Source organism: Mandrillus leucophaeus, unplaced genomic scaffold, assembly GCF_000951045.1.
Source record: "Mandrillus leucophaeus isolate KB7577 unplaced genomic scaffold, Mleu.le_1.0 Scaffold225, whole genome shotgun sequence".
In the NCBI taxonomy this organism is placed as follows: domain Eukaryota; kingdom Metazoa; phylum Chordata; class Mammalia; order Primates; family Cercopithecidae; genus Mandrillus; species Mandrillus leucophaeus.
In genome coordinates this window covers 1,126,843-1,144,062 of record NW_012102310.1, presented here as the reverse complement: position 1 = coordinate 1,144,062, position 17,220 = coordinate 1,126,843, and the positions used below count along the sequence as shown (strand labels likewise).

Below are 17,220 nucleotides of genomic sequence, written 5' to 3'. Positions count from 1 at the left end.
TGGCATACTTTATGTAATTACTGGGAACAAAGTAATTTGAATAAGGTAATTTTAGGGGCTAGGAGGAAATTATTTTCTCTTCCTACCACTCACCAAATACTTAGGGAATGCCTAGTGTGTGCCAGCAGTGTTTTCAGCACTGTTGATGTGGTAAAGGGGAAAAATTATTTTAAGCAGAATCATCGTATATACACAAATAAGATTATAGCCATGTTCAATGTTACAAAAAGAAGAATCTCAGTACTAGGAAAGTATATTTTAATGGCCCCGACCTGGTCAGGGAGATTAGGAAAATTATTCTACTTAGTACACTATTTCGAAACTGTTGGCCTGTCTCTCACTAAAATTTAAGTGTCTTAGAAACAAGAGCCGTGTCATTTTCATGTCTGTTTGCTGTGCTTGCCATGTAGTGGCTTTTAAATAAAATATTTAAAGTGTGCATGTTATGGAAATTTTAGATTAAAACATCGTATTTGCAATTTTTTGGTTTGGACCTTGGAGAACAGATCTTCATTTTTAAAATAAATTTATCTTTCTGTAGATTCGTGGTACTCTAAAGAGCTGGACCAAGTTATGGTGTGTGTTGAAACCTGGGGTGCTACTGATCTATAAAACCCAAAAAAATGGTCAGTGGGTAGGAACAGTTCTTCTGAATGCCTGTGAAATCATTGAACGTCCATCAAAAAAGGATGGCTTTTGTTTCAAACTTTTCCATCCTTTGGAGCAATCTATTTGGGCAGTGAAGGTATGTAAGCGCTTGTTATATAGGTGAAAGGTAAAGATGATAATCCATGAATAGAACTGAGATAAATCAATCAAATGAGATTCGTCCTCTGCCAGGACTTATAAATCTGTTGTGCTTTCCAGTGCATTATTCCCCATTCTGCCTCTACTCACAACAAAATGTACACCAAAAAGCTTTACCTTTGAGGTCTAACTTTTTATATTGCGTCTTTTTATCTCTTTTGCCCTTGGGGATTCAATTTGTACTATGTTTTTCAGTTTGTAATTACTAACTCAGCTTTGTAACATTGTATTATATTTATTGTTGTTGGTTTTGTTTTGTTTCCCGCGGCCCGCCCCATGTTTTTTCTCTTTATCAAAATGGTAAGTAGAATTCCCTGGAACAGAAATTGCCTTTTTTTTTTTTTTTTTGTGGTCTTTCCTGTAGTGATGCAAAGGTGTGATGGGAAGCCTATTATAAGCAGAAGCAATCTTATTTACTCTTTTAAAAAAAATTTTTTTTTAATTACTTACTCTTGAGAAAGAGACAGGTTTCTTTAAAGATGAAGCATTAATGTTTTTTATATCTGAAAAGCATTACTGTGGCTGGGTGCAGTGGCTCATTCCTGTAATCTCAGCACTTTGGTAGGCCAGGGCAGTTGGATCGCTTGAGCTCAGGAGTTCGAGACCAGCCTGGGCAACATAGTGAAACCGCGTCTCTATAAAAAACACAAAAATTAGCCGAGTATGGTGACATGTACCTGTAGTCCCAGCTATTCAGGAGTCTGCGGTGGGAGGATCACTTGAGCTTGGGAGGTCAAGGAGGTTTCAGTGAGCCATGAGCATGCCACTGCACTTCAGCCTGTGCAACAGAGCAAGACCCTGTCTCAAAAAAAAAGTATTATACTAACAGAATAAATGAGTCAAGTTTAAGTGGTTTTGTGTATGTATGTGTGTTTTTAGGCAAGATTTTACTATCACCTAGGCTAGACTGCAGTGGCATGATCATTGCTCACTGCAGCCTGAACCTTCTGTGCTTAAGCAGTTCTCCCACCCCAGCCTCCCAGGTAGCTAGGACCACAGGCACATGCCACCATGCTCAGCTAATTTTTAAAAAAAAATTTTGTAGAGATGGGGTCTTTCTATGTTGCCCAGGCTGGTCTTGATTTCCTGGGCCCTCCTGCCTCAGCCTCCCAAAGTGCTGGGATTACAGATGTGAGCCACCATGCCTAGCCTAGTTTAAGTTTTTACAAAATGATCATTGCTTTAGTTTCTAAGAAGGCCAGTTATTGTAGAATAAAGAAGTTAGAATTTCTCCTTTAGGGAAAACCACCTCATTGAGATTACGGTTAACGAAAAGTAGCTTAATCCTTTTTGTGGGGCGGGGAGGGTATTGCTTAATAATGCAATATACATACACCTAGGAAAAAACTTGTACTTTTTAATCTTTATTTCAGTAGCTTGGAGTCACAGCAAGAATAAATTTGGGATTACCGAGTTAGTTCCATTCTGAGGTTAGGTGCTTCCCACAGGGGAAAGAATTTAAACCCCCGAACCTCTGACATTTATATATTAAGCGATTCTCAAGTGGAGAAAATGACTTTCAAAACCTTTTTAAACAACAACAACAAAATATATGTATACATATACACATATACAAAAATACTATATATACACACATATGTGTGTGTGTATATAAATATAGTATTCTACTACTCTTAGGAATTGCAAGCATTAAAATAAATTTTAAGCCATTAATGATTTTAATGTCAAATTTATAATATTTAATTCTTACTATTAGAAGAAGAGAGAAATCTGTATAATTATATAAATACTTCCCACAAGCAAAACCTACCTAGGATATTGTTTAAATATTTTGGAAGCCAGTGTTTATGATTAGGAAATAGTAACAGCTATGAGTTCATGTCAGGTACTTTAGTATTTTACATGAAATCATTTATTTAATTCTCATACCTATAAGGAAGATACAGTTTCTTCCCATTATACACATAAAGAGGTTGAACTCTGTTTTTCTAGCATGGAGCCATGATTGAAACCCAGGCGGTCTGATTCCATGTCCCACTGTATACTGGTTTTAGGAACTGGCCCATAAATTGTAAAGCTATTTGAAAATGCAGAATATTACGGTATTTGTTAAAGCCATATTAATTTTTTTTCTGTTTTCATTTTGAATCTACATCTTTACTTTCTGACGTTTTATGCGTTTTGGAAATCTGTTTTGTTTTTTGACCTGATAACTTTAAAGAACCCTTTGAAAACAACTTAAAAATTAAGTTTTTGTATCAAAATTATATTTTAAATTCAATACTTAGTTTCCTTTCTATTGTGTCTACCTAAGTTTAGCATTGGTGATATTAATTAGTGTTGGTATTATATACTTATAAAACAACCCTAGCCAAAAACAACAACAGAATGTCTTTTTCTTTCATGTTTCTGGAAAAATAAAATCAGCTTATATAGTTGGTGTTTAAAAACAGGTATATGTCATTGGTTTTAAAGTAGAGATTTATTTTTCCTTAGACCCAGTTAAAATTCATTTCTCTTTCTCTTTTGAATTATAATTCTATTTCCAGATGCTTTCTTTAGCCTTCTAGAAATTTAGTATTTCTTATCTCATTAGTTGTATCCATGGGATGGACATTGTTAAGTTAAAATTTGGTTTAATATGGTAAATTGCAGGTTCTTTTTAGTATGTAAGCAATATATAGAGGTAATATTTAAGTGATAATTAATTTGTTCAGTTTTCTGCTAAGGAGATATATTTGTTAGAAAATTTTTCTTAATACTTAACATTTGCATTATCAAGAATGATGAAATTAAAGCTTATTTGCTTTTAGATTATAATCCATACCTGATTTAGATTATTACAGATAATATTGGATAGTATAAAGTTGAGATCTCATAATACTTACTCTCTACCATTTATTTTGTTTATTTTGTTATTAAGGGTCCGAAAGGTGAAGCGGTTGGATCCATTACTCAGCCCCTACCTAGCAGTTACTTGATCATCCGAGCTACTTCAGAGTCAGATGGTAAGTATAGTTTTTGATGGATTGGATTTTGGTCTTCATTTTTAAGAGTTTTTTTATGCCACTTTGTATTATTCTGGGGAAATATATTTTTAGTATGGCATTTGCAGCAGAAGCATGGTAATCGTAAATTGCTTTGAATGCTAAATATATGAGTAACTTAATAGACAAATAGGGAAATCTGATAGAAAGGAAGCATTGTGTGATTTATCAATGAGTTAGCAGTTCAGAGTTTTCTTCTTCATCCTCCATGGATATATTAACACCTTTTAACTTGTTAGTGATCTTTATGGTAACTCATGTTTTATTTTAAAGATACATTTAATACTTTTTATATTTTACTACTAAATGTTACCATTTATGAGACATATACTGTTTTTTGTTTTTTTTTTTTTTTACATAAGACATTCGACTACAACCTTTTTTATTCCTCCTTTAATACTTAATTCATGAAGCAAATATGGGGAGAGAAAAACTTAAGTGATATCAAGGTAGCTTTCAAATCTTAATAACAGATTTTGTCCTCACTTTCATGCTTTCATGTTTCGTAGTTTAGACAAGGTTGGTGTAGGGAATCTTGTAACCTTCCAAAGTTTACTTTTATCTGATGTTTTTTTGTTTGTTTGTTTGTTTTTGTGTTTGAGATGGAGTCTCGCTCTGTTGCCAGGCTGGAGTGCAGTGGCACGATCTCAGCTCACTGCAACCTCCGACTCCCTGGTACAAGCCATTCTCCTCTCTCAGCCTCCCGAGTAGCTGGGACTACAGGCACACGCCACCACGCCCAGCTAATTTTTGTATTTTTAGTAGAGGCAGGGTTTCACCATGTTGGTCAGGATGGTCTCACACTCGACCTCATGATCCGCTTGCCTTGGCCTCCCAAAGTGCTGGGATTACAGGCGTGAGCCACCACACCTGGCCTCAGATGATTTTTTTTAATTAAAATATAGGTATGAGCTTTCAATATGAAAATGCTTTACTTGACTGATATTCCCAGCAAATCTTGAAGTGATATATATGAAAATTAAGAGCCCCAAATATAAGTGAAAAGTTTTCTGCTAATTCACTTTTAAATTTTTATTTAAAAAATAAAACTATTAATGTTTCTCTTAACTAATATGGCAGTTAATAGTAGCATTATATAGGCATTTTCCTGACTTAAAAAGTTTCATACATACAAGTAGAATGGATGTTAATCTTAAGGATAGACCTCCTATTATCAAAAACAGTTACTTCAGATAGTTTGTTTATAGTAGAACCATAAATTCTCCAGTATATTTTATGTACCTTGCTTGATACCTTCAAATTATACTGCTTGTTAATGTCCTAAGATTTGAAAAATAAAGTATGTTTATTTTAGATTGGGTATACTTTCTAATGCATGCTGTATACTATTCATTTATCAGTGGTTTGTAGCTGCTTAGTATGTGAAAAGCATTTGGAAAACTGAAAGATTGCATTAAAAAGTTCTAGCAGATGTTATGTTCAGATTAACTTTTCTAGTGCATGTTTCTCAAAGAAATAGTGGTTTAACAGGGTAAGTTAAGATGCATGCTAGTTTCATAGTTTTAAAAATTATACTGCTTATGAATCTGTGTTCATTTAGGAAGGTGCTGGATGGACGCTTTGGAGCTGGCTTTGAAATGTTCTAGTCTTCTTAAACGTACAATGATCAGAGAAGGAAAGGAACATGACCTAAGCGTTTCATCAGATAGCACACATGTAACTTTCTATGGCTTACTACGTGCTAACAATCTCCACAGTGGTGACAACTTCCAGTAAGTAGATACTGCCACTGATTTGGTAATGTTTCAGAGACTGTGCTGTTCACAAAATTAGTTGGCAGGCCTAGAATTTTAGTAGTGTATCTAGGACTGAAATTTGCATATCTTCCTGTTATATGGCCTAAGACCTGGCTTAAAATTTGTTTAGCTGCTATAATCAGGTGTAGAAATGTATTTCCTTAGGGATTCCAGCCAATGTGATTTACTTTATCTTTCCCAAATATAGCCATGCTAATTATTCACCTTGTCTGTGCATGATGTTCCTTCTATTAAGAATGATTTCTGCCTGATCTTCAAGATCAGTCTCAAATATTACATCATATGTGAAGCTTTATAACTATGAGACATAATCTGTCTTTCTATAGAGTAACACGTTTTTAGTAATGGCACTGGACTTACTCTACCTGGTATTTGTGAAATTCATTTATATCCTGTTTGGAATGAAACTGTATCCTATTTGTGGTTTTATTCCCTGAAGCATTTATTGTAGTTAACACTAAAAAAGCATTTCTCCAAGGAAACTGGGCAGTAGTGCAAAGACTTTCTTGAGATTCAGGTCTTTTTGTTGCTTTGCAGGAAAAACATCAGACTTTTCCATTTCCTCCCTTTCCCCACCCCTTGGCTTCTGCTCTGTAGTTACTTTCATCAGCATTGAGGTTGCTCTTCTCAAAGTTAGACTGCTATTCTCCTCTTCTCCATGTAGCCTGATTTAAACATTTCTTCCCTATCCTTTTGCCTGTTTCTTTTTTTTCTCTCTCTGTATTACTTTAAAAAAATGTTTAGAGCCAAGGTCTCACTCTGTTGCCCAGGCTGCAGTGCAGTGACACAGTCATAGCCCACCGTAACCTGGAACTCCTGGGCTCAAGCTGATCTTCCAGTCTCAACCTCCCCAGTAGCTAGAACTACAGGCCTGTATTACCACACTGAGCTGGCTTGCTTATTTATTTATTTATTTATTTATTTATTTATTTATTTATTTATTGAGACATAGTCTCACTATGTTGCCCAGGTTTTTTGGGTTTTTTTTCTTTTTTTCCCCACTCTCTTGAAAATCTCCATTACCTGACCTTTTATCTTATTTCTTTGCAGACCTACAATCTGAAGCTTTATCTTAATCCCAAATACCTGGTGCCTGAGTGAGATAGGATGGAATGGGGTGGGCTACTGACAGAGGAATGGGTATTTGTTGGAACCTCTTTCCAAGACTTTCCCCTTTTTGTACAGACTATTTACCCTAATCACTTTAAGTGAGAATAGGGTAGATTCAGCAAAACTTACTTGATTTTAGTCCATAGGTTCATTTCCTTCAGCTGAAATTTTCATTTTTAATTCTCTGGATTTTTGCTCAGGATTAAACCTTTCAGACGAATAGAATTTAATATAATTGTTTACCATTTACCATTTTCATATCTTTTTCTTGGGCTCATGAGGTGACTTTGGAAACCTCCATATACGGGTGGAAAGTCATAATTTATTTGAGTTCAGTTGAGAATCGGATTATCTGGACCTGCATTTCTTCATACCATAGGTGACAGTGAGATTGATGGAAGTGATGCTGTTTGAAAAACTAAGAAAAATATCTAGCAAGAAGTCTAAAATTTTGGTTTTGGAAGATTTTAGTCCCAATTGGTAGAGAGGCAAAGAGCTCAGAGTATCATCTTTTCACATTTCTCCAGGTTTTTTCTATGCCTCTGTTTACTAATCTGTAAAATGAGAATAATAATACTACCTATCTCATAGGGTTATTTTGAAGATTAAGTGAATTAACACTATGTAAAACACTTAGAACACTGTCTGGCACATAGTAAATTCTCAATAAATGTTGTATATAATTTTTATTTATGAATTGAGCATTCTTAACATCCTTTATTCTTCCTCCTAAAATTCTTTCCCTTAAGGTTAAATGATAGTGAAATTGAACGACAACATTTTAAGGACCAAGATATGTATTCTGATAAATCTGATAAAGAAAATGATCAAGAACATGATGAGTCTGACAATGAGGTGATGGGGAAAAGTGAAGAAAGTGACACAGATACATCAGAAAGACAAGATGACTCATATATCGAACCCGAGCCTGTTGAGCCTTTAAAGGAGACTACCTACACTGAACAGAGCCATGAAGAACTTGGAGAGGTAGAAGTCTGTTATGTTTAGAGATTCTGAATTTTCATATTCTTGGGAGTTGTTAAATGAAATTGAAGATATTATTTGCTTCATCTATTGCCTATTTTTCTGTGATAGAATGTGATATTTTAAAAGTTGCACACATATGAAATATATTAGGATTTACAAACAACTAAACACAAATACTCACATAAATACCAATATATTCCATTAAATTTAAAGTTTACATTTTCTTCAAGCTTGATTTTGAAGTAGGATATTGCTTGATGTCATTGCCAGTGCAAAGTAAGTTGCAAGGAAGCATGAGTTTATAACTTTGTTATTGCCAGTGCGTCATGGAAGTAAATGCAGTGTAAAATAATAGGCTATAATATTTTTCCAGTGGATCTCTTGTATATATTGTTCACTTTGATGTCTTTTTCAGCTACCCTTTTTACCTAAGTTTTATAGCTATAGATTTTATTACTTTTTGTTTCCACATTTAAAGAATGCTTGGAGTAGTCCTGAAAAGAATTCATATTTTCAACGTAAGCTGGCTTGTTTACATATCTGTCTGAAATAAATGTAATGTTTTGGTAATTTTCATTAATTGATAAAGGCAGGTGAGGCTTCTCAAACAGAAACTGTGTCTGAAGAAAACAAAAGCCTTATCTGGACACTATTGAAACAAGTCCGTCCTGGCATGGACCTATCCAAGGTGGTTCTGCCTACATTTATTTTGGAACCCCGTTCTTTCCTGGATAAACTTTCAGATTACTACTATCATGCAGATTTCCTCTCTGAGTAAGTAGATTCTTATTTCTTAAAATAGACAATACTTCATGATTTTAGAAGCTGTCAAGAGTACTATTTTCAATTATCATTCCTTTCCAAAATCAGGCTCTAATGACACATCACTCTCTGTTCTCTACCACTTCTTAGTAAGAAGCATATTTAATACTTTGCTATAATGTTACCGTTTATGAAGGGAAATTGAGATATCATAAGCTTGAGGAAAACAAGAATTCTACCCTTTACTGAACACTGGTGTTATAGGCTCCTTAACCTCAGTTCACTAACCTAACACAGAGAGAGGTGATTGGCATCATTTGTTCTCCTCTATGAAGGCCCTTGTTCAGTCCCATCCTGGGGCCTCTGTTTTTGCTCATACTTACCTGTCTGCATGCTTGTGAGGTATGTATGGCTTACCAGAACTAAAATGCCCTGCCAGTTGCTAGCTTTTGGAACAAATCCTTCTTTTCTTTGCTTCTGAAGCTGCCAGCTGATCCTGAGTGTAATTTTGAAGAAGGCACACCTAAAGGAGGCAGAGGAGGTGCTGTCCACCTCTGTCCCAGCAATTTCTTGGAAAACCAGTAAACTTTGCAAGGAACAGCAACTTTGTGTCCATGCTTCCAATTCTTACCTGATGCCCCTATTCTACCAATAATAGTGTTTCAAGGCACTGTGCTTTCTGTGCCACTGATATCTGGCCCTGTGACCTGATTTTTAGAATCTTTATCGATACTAGTTTCTGTCTATAAATTTCATGAGCGAACATTGAAAAAAATAATAAGCTGAGTCAAAAGATAATCGATAAACTGGGAAATTTTTGCAAATTTCATCATAGACAAAATGTTTAACCTCCCTAAAAAAAGCTTTTAAAATTTGAATGAAAATGATTCTATAGAAAAGGAAACCTATAGAAAAAGGAGTGGAAGAAATTACTGGGCAGTTGGAAAATGAAGAAATAGGAACAGTCCTTAAACATGTAAAAACCTCATGCAAAATAAGGAAAATGTACATTTGAATTATAGTAAGTTATTGTTGTTTTTCCATCACATTGACAAAAAGTCAAAAATCTTTTATATCCTAGTTCTAATATCTTCTGTACTTTTATCTGTCTGGAAATTCATTTCTCTCAGAATATAAGGCAAATTCCTGTGAATCACAAGATCTTGAGAGATGCCCCCTGTCCCAAATAGAAAGATTGTACTTTTCTGGCATTACACATTGTTGCCAAGGTTGTGTTGGCAACCAGGGGTGATCATGCACTACCATGCGCAGTGCAGACTAGCACAGCACCCTGAAGGTAATCTGGCAGTATTTACCAAAAGTATAGATGCATTCATCATTTGATACACTAATCTCACTTCTGGGAATAACTCCTACAGATATAATGCCACATATACAGAATGGCATATACACAAGATCGTTGCAGCAGTGTTTGTAATAATAAAACATTAGATATAACTCCAGTGTCCAGCACAGTGTACTGATTAAATAATGTGTGACACATCCACCCATATAAGGAAGAATTCCATAAACTGATCTGGAGGGACCTCCAGAATTGTGTGTGAAAAAAGCAAGGTGTACAGAAGAGTATGTATAGTTTGCAAACCTTTTTGAAGAAAAACAGGACTGTTTATTTATATATGCTTGTTTATGCCTAAAGAAAACTTAGAAGGAAACTTTTTTTAAAAGTTACCTATAGAAGGTAAGTAGGAACAGTGTGGAGAGATGGAGCAGTAACAAGACATGTGTACCTCTTTATATTGCTTTGACTTTTGAACTATATATATTTAATTTTAAAATAAAATTGCAGAATAAGGGAATTTAAACCAAGATGGACAGAGAGCAATCAGAGGGTTGCTACTCCAGAAAAACACAAGCTTTCAACTTAGCACAATTGTCAATAAGCCTAGGTCTGTGCTCTTCTGTCTCACATCTCATTTTTTTAAAAAATCACCACATTGGACTGTCAGACATGCTTGTGAAACATAAATGCCTTTTTGTAAATAAGGGTATAGTAACTACATTACAAACAGAAAACAACAATAACAAAAACAACTTCTCAGTAAAATTTACTTCAGACATACACAATCAGGTTTTTGCAATGATTACAACAACAGCAGAACTGTATGGGGGGCAGCTGAGTCATGGCTCCTATAAACTTCTTTAAAATGAAAATTACTCTTTGATTATCCATTATTCTGGTTGAGTTTTTATTCTGGAAAATCAGTTGATAGTACACAAGAGCAGGTTGAAGAATAAAAATAGATTAAAACCTTCTGTATTGATTTAATTATTTTGACTCTGCTTCATATTTATAATTTGAAACTTCTGTGTTTTGTACTAAGGACTGCATACCCATAAAATCCTATATTTAGATAGGTACTTTGCACAAAAGAGGCTAACGTCAACGTATGTCCTCCCCTACGTGCACTAGAGCACCCACCAGTTACCATTGATCTATTCTAACATCAACAACTGAAAATGGACTCAACCAAGTAAACATTAGTCCTTCACTGACATATGAGGCTGAAGACTTCTATCAGAATTGTTAATGAGGCTGCTTGGCCACTGCCTATCATTGCAAATGCTAGAAATCACACAGTGCATGAATCCAAAATCCATTTTTATTTTTTTCAATCACAATTTTCACAGAGCCACTAACAACATCTCAGGTTCTGCAGAATCCCAATTCAGAAACCTTGGTTTGGAGAGTTTCCAAAATCTACTTTAGCGAAGACCTGGGCAGTGTACCAAAGAATGGGAAAATGTGACCAGGTTAAGAAAAACAGAAATGGATTTACATGGTTGAAAATTGATTACATGCTTGTTTTGTCATCCATTTAAAATAAGAATTATGTTTTCCAATCATATTTCATACTCGGTTATTAGTTAATAAATGTGAGAGAGAATTTGAGTTTTATTTTGTAAAATTTTTGTTTACCATTTTGTGTTTTAGGGCTGCTCTTGAAGAAAATCCTTATTTCCGTTTGAAGAAAGTAGTGAAATGGTATTTGTCAGGATTCTATAAAAAGCCAAAGGTAATGTTTGTTTGTATTTTATTGTCTTTAGTGTTTTATGAGTGCTTTATATTTTATGTAACCTGTAGATTGTTAACAATTACATTACTGGGCTTCTTTGACTTAGCAAAATTGCAAAATACCTGATGATTTAGACCTGTATTATGATTGAAGTCGTTTAATTTTATTTAATGCAAATTTTATTTACTCTGAAGTTTTATAAGGATGGTTCCCACATGGTACAGTTAAACCCATTTTGACTAGTTTAAGCTATTTTGAATCCTTTGTATTTGTAATTTGAAATTGCATTTTTTTTTTTTCAAACCAGGGACTGAAGAAACCTTATAATCCTATACTTGGTGAGACTTTTCGTTGTTTATGGATTCATCCCAGAACAAACAGCAAAACTTTTTATATTGCTGAACAGGTATTAGAAATGCATGTATGGAAACAAAACTTATCTGGAAGTTACTGGAATATTTTTATAGAAAATATTTACTCAGTAAACTCACTATTATTTAGCCTTTCTTACTTGTGCACATTTGGTAAACATTTAACCTTTTAGTATTAAATACTACTAAATGTCATATTCATAGGTATTATTATTACACTCATGGAATCCTTTAACCAAAAATAAATACTTATTTTTCCTTTGCTATACCCCCTGCCCTTTTTTTAATGTTTTTTTTTGGCTGAACTCGTATTTCCAAAACAACTTTTGATCATGCTCAGAATTATTCAGTGGTGTGGCATTCATTTGTCTGGCATTCAAAGTCCTCTATATCTTTTCCAAATTTATCTCAAATTAATACCTTTCTAGTTCTCCACAGTAGTCAAACCTGTGCAGTTCATGACTAGGTAACCTGATCTCACACTTTCTTGCTTCATTTTTAAATTTAATTCTCCCACTCCAGTATTTCTTCTTAGCTATTCTTTATCAAAACAAACCCTGACTCACTTATCCTTCATGATCCAAATGACTGCAGCTCCCAGTGATTTTTCCCTTCTCAAACTTCTGTATTGTTTTTGTGATTATCCATTAAGCTGTTATTTTAACATTCGTATCATTTACCTTTTTACAGAATATTTATTTTCCTAATTGAATTGTTAGCTTCTTTAATTCCCTCTTCTCCCCTGTGATACCTCTCTTTTTGTTGTATACAGACAGAAAATATTTTAGTTTTTAAACTTTCATTAATTTGAACTCATATACATCCATAATCATGACTTTCAGTCTTCTGTCTGCATAAACTTGAGGAATATGACATTCTCTTTCAATAACAGTGGCTCCTTATTATGGTAATTCTCACTTTGAGTGTAAGGAGAATGAGAAGACCGTGTATTCTTTGGAAAACCTTCTTCTAGAGGTTTTGATAACCCCCTCAAGTCAAAACCACTCATCTATATTAAATTTTTTAAAAGTCAGTGATTTAATTCTTCATGAAATTAAGAAGCTTGAGATGCTGATTTTAGTTTGTCTCATGTAAGAGGACATAAGAGGTAAATATATTGTTGAAGGCATTAGATTATTAAATAACGTGTTTTTTATTTTTGTTTCTTATAGTCATTCAGTAATCCATATGAAGACTAATCACTATATTAGTTATCCATTGCTGTCTAAAAAATTACTGCCAAAACTGAATGGGTTAAAGCAGCATTTATTATCTCATGTGATGAGTTTCAGGAGCCCGAGATCTGCTTAGCTGGGTGGTTCCGGCTCAGGATTTCTAATGAGCTTGCAGTCAAACTGTCAGCCAGCTTTGCAGTCATCTACAGGCTTGACTGGACAGGAAGATTCATGTCCAGGTTCATCACATGGCTGTTGACAGAAGAACTCAGTTCCTCATCACATAGGCCTCTCTGTAGGGTTTTTCACAATCTCAGAGATGGCTTTTCAGAACTAATGATTGAGAGATCGGCAGAGAGAGCCCCCAACGTGGAAGGTGCTTTGTAACGTAATTTCAGAAATTACATAGTATCACTTCCACACAAACCAATTTCAGTACAATATAAGAGGGGCCTATGTGAATACCAGGAGTGCAGGTCTCACTAGGAGACAGGAAGCTGGTTACTATAACCATCAATATTTAATTTTACTGCTTATTAAATGTTTTTTCTTACTCATTATAAGACTTGAACTTTTGATAATGGCACAATAATATGCTTATCTTTTTATACTTTATATAAACATGTTTTTATATTTTATATATGCATGTTTTTTCTTGTGTTTAATAGGTGTCCCATCATCCACCAATATCTGCCTTTTATGTTAGTAATCGAAAAGATGGATTTTGTCTTAGTGGTAGTATCCTGGCTAAGTCCAAGTTTTATGGTGAGTTTCCCCCGTCCCAACTTGCACCCATTCCTGGGAGGTATTATTTTCTGGTGAGCTTTTATTTAGTAAGTGTCATGGGCTATTTGCAACATGGAGTTTGTCATTTTAAGTATCATCTTTCCTTGAATAATGGCTTTTTTCTGCCCACTCATAAAGGTGTGGCTTATGTATTCATCACATATATGTAAATATATCATAAACATCACTTATGAAAAGACAGAATGATTGCCCATTATAGCCCTTTAGTGCATAAAGTATTTCTTTTGCCTTTAGTCTGACCAATTTTTTGTGTTTCATCTCAGTGTATCTAAGGGATCAGTCTTTCTATTGTAGTCTTTGAACAGAGAGGAAGAATTCAAATATGTTTAGGAGACCTGGCCCAGGGTCAATCGGTAAATATATTTAACTTTGGACTAAATAACATACCAAAAAAAACTGTTTGCAAGTACAAGGGAAAATAGAGAAAAAGTTATAGTAGGAAACATTAATACAAAAACTTTGACAGTTGAAACAAATCATTGCCAAAGCTATATACCAGTAAAACATATATAACCTTAAAATGCTTTTATATAGTTTTTTAAAATGTTTAAATGAAGAACAATTAAATTTCAACCAAAGAATTTTAAACCTGAGTGAAAAAAATTATTATGATAAAAAAGGAAAAATAAAGTATGTAAACAGAAATCCAAGGTTTGGTTACCTGAGCATGTGGTGAGCCCTAGTTAAGTCTGCCACAGGGATATCTAAGAGTAGTTTTTGATCAGGAACCTGGTATGTGTTATATTTCTTTAAGGTATCTTTTATTTCCCTTGATGTTTGTTTTCATTTGGTTTTGGGGTTTTTTATTGTTTTGTTTTTTTAACCTTGTTTTGTTTAAGATGGTGATTGCTTGTTTTTTTTTTTCCCTTAAGTTTATATGTATTTTATATTTGATATATTTCTTACCTACTTCACCTTTCATCCCTCCATTCTTCTACCCTGACTATAGTATAAATGGCTTTTCTGAGTGTGTGTTCTAACTTTATAGAAATTTTTATTGAGTACAAGGTGCATAGCTTGCTTTCTGGGATTACTTCATCAGTGGGCCTTTTTTCTGTGTTATGGTACAATTTATATACATTAGAGCTATCTGTTCCTTTATAATTTGAAAGAGTCTATTAAATCTAGAATGAATTTAAGATTGTCAGAATTGGTTAACCTACAGGTAAATTCAAAAGACATTTTTTCTTATTTTTTCCTTTTAATACATGTAACTGTTCAAAACAGAAATGTCAGCATTATCTTGTGAGTTATATAACATATGCAGATTTAACACACGTAACTGTAGTATATAAGCCTGGAAGAGAATGGACCTAGAAGTAGTAAAATTTTCTTTTCTATATAAAGTGGTAAAAGATTAACTGTAAGTGAGTACAATGGCACAATCTCGACTCACTGCAACCTCTGCCTCCCGGGTTCAAGCAATTCTCCTGCCTCAGCCTCCCTAGTACCTGGGATTACAGGTACCCACCACGACGCCCAGCGAATTTTTGTATTTTTAGTAGAGATGGGGTTTCACCATGTTGGTCAGGCTGGTCTTGAACTTCTGCCCTCAAGTGATCCACCCGCCTCAGCCTCCCAAAGTGCTGGGATTACAAGCATGAGCCACTGCACCCAGCCAACTGTGACATTTTGAAGATAAATATTGTAATCCCTAAAGCAGTGGTTCTCCTCAGGAGACATTTGGCAATGTCTGAAGACATTTTGGGTTCTCACAGTTGGGAGATCCAGTAGGTAGATGCCAGAAATGCTGCTAAACATCCTACAATGCACAGGATAACTCCCTACAACAAATAATTATCCGGTCCCCTAAATGTCAGGAATGCTACCATTGAGAAGCCCTACACTAGAGCAAACACACACACACGAAGAAAAATCACCACCAAAAAGTATAGGCAAAAAGTCAGTAAGAAAATTAAAATGAAATTACTTGAAAATTTTAAACAATAGTTTAAATAATTTATAAAAGAAACAGGAAAGCCCAATCAAGGAACAAAAATCAGAGGGGACAGATAGAAAACACATAGCAAAATGATAGACCAAAACCCAATAATATGATTGTATCAGTCTTAATGGCCCAAATAATCTCATTTAAAGACAGTGATTATCAGATTAGCTAAAACAGCAAGGACCAACATACCTTAAATGTAGACACACAAATAGGTTGAAAGTAAGTGGAAAGTAGGCCGAGCATGGTGGCTCAGTCCTGTAATACCAGCACTTTGAGACACCAAGGTGGGTGAATCACCTGAGGTCAGGAGTTCCATACTAGCCAGGCCAAAATGTAGCCTGTCTCTACTAAAAATACAAAAATTAGCTGGGCATGGTGGTATACACCTGTAATCCCAGCTACTCGGAGTGCTGAGGCAGGAGAATCACTTGAACCCGGGAGGCAGAGGTTGCTGTGAGCTGAGATCATACCACTGCACTCCAGCCTGGGCAACAAGAGCAAGATTCTGTCTCAAGAAAGGAAAAAAAAAAAAAGAAAGTAAATGGAAAGTAAAAGTTAAAAGCTAAACTATGCAAGTATTAAGTACAAGTAGAGTTGAGTGAGTATATTAATAAAATAGATTTCAAGACAAAAACATGTTAATAGAGATAAAGAACATTTCATAATGAAATAAAAAGGTTCAGTTCTTCAGGATAACATAATAATCATAAATGCCTATGTACCTAAGCATAGAACTTCAATATGAAGCAAAAACAGAATTAAAAGAGACAGAAATTTGAAATGGGCAGATTTTCTTAAGAGATACGAATTACCACGGCTGACCCAAGAAGTGGTGTAAAATTGTCATACTCTTATATCAGATAAATTGATTTAGTAATTTAAAATGTTTCTTCAAGGATATACTCCAGGCCCAGATGTCTTGAGTTCTTCTAAAGATTTAAGGCAGAAATAACAGTTCTACACAATTTTTGGCAGAAAATAGAAGAAAAAACAGTCCTCAGATCATTTTATGAGGCCAAGATTATCCTGATCCCCAAACCAGAGATTACAAGAAAATAAACTACAGATCTAATATCCTTTATGAACATACATGCAAAAATTCTTAAGTAGTAACAAATCAACATATAGGAAGAATAATATATGGACATATACATATCAGTAAAAGTATCATGATCAATATATTAAAAGAATAATATATCATGATGAAATGGATTTTGTCTCGGGAATAGAAGGTTGGTTTATCATCTGATAAAAATGTAATTTACCATATTAATAGAATAACAGAGAAGAAAAGTACGATTTCAATAGATACGGAAAAATGATTTGACAGAATTCAACACCTATTTATTTCTTAGTCCTCAAGAAACTAGGACTAGATTAAAGGCATCTATGAAAAATACATAGCCAACTTCATACTTTTAGGGTG

General features: G+C 34.4%; 1 protein-coding gene across 3 annotated transcripts in view; it reads left to right on the top strand.

Moving 5' to 3' along the window:
* The window catches only part of OSBPL8 (oxysterol binding protein-like 8), a 227,349-nt gene that overhangs the window by 182,032 nt on the left and 28,097 nt on the right, over nucleotides 1–17,220 (top strand). For all 3 annotated transcript variants that reach the window (XM_011981382.1, XM_011981379.1, XM_011981381.1), the window contains 8 exons: nucleotides 542–745; nucleotides 3,692–3,776; nucleotides 5,377–5,548; nucleotides 7,453–7,690; nucleotides 8,280–8,464; nucleotides 11,409–11,490; nucleotides 11,798–11,896; nucleotides 13,705–13,801. In XM_011981382.1, the coding sequence (XP_011836772.1) occupies nucleotides 542–745; nucleotides 3,692–3,776; nucleotides 5,377–5,548; nucleotides 7,453–7,690; nucleotides 8,280–8,464; nucleotides 11,409–11,490; nucleotides 11,798–11,896; nucleotides 13,705–13,801 (1,162 nt within the window). The remainder of the gene's footprint in view (nucleotides 1–541; nucleotides 746–3,691; nucleotides 3,777–5,376; nucleotides 5,549–7,452; nucleotides 7,691–8,279; nucleotides 8,465–11,408; nucleotides 11,491–11,797; nucleotides 11,897–13,704; nucleotides 13,802–17,220) is intronic.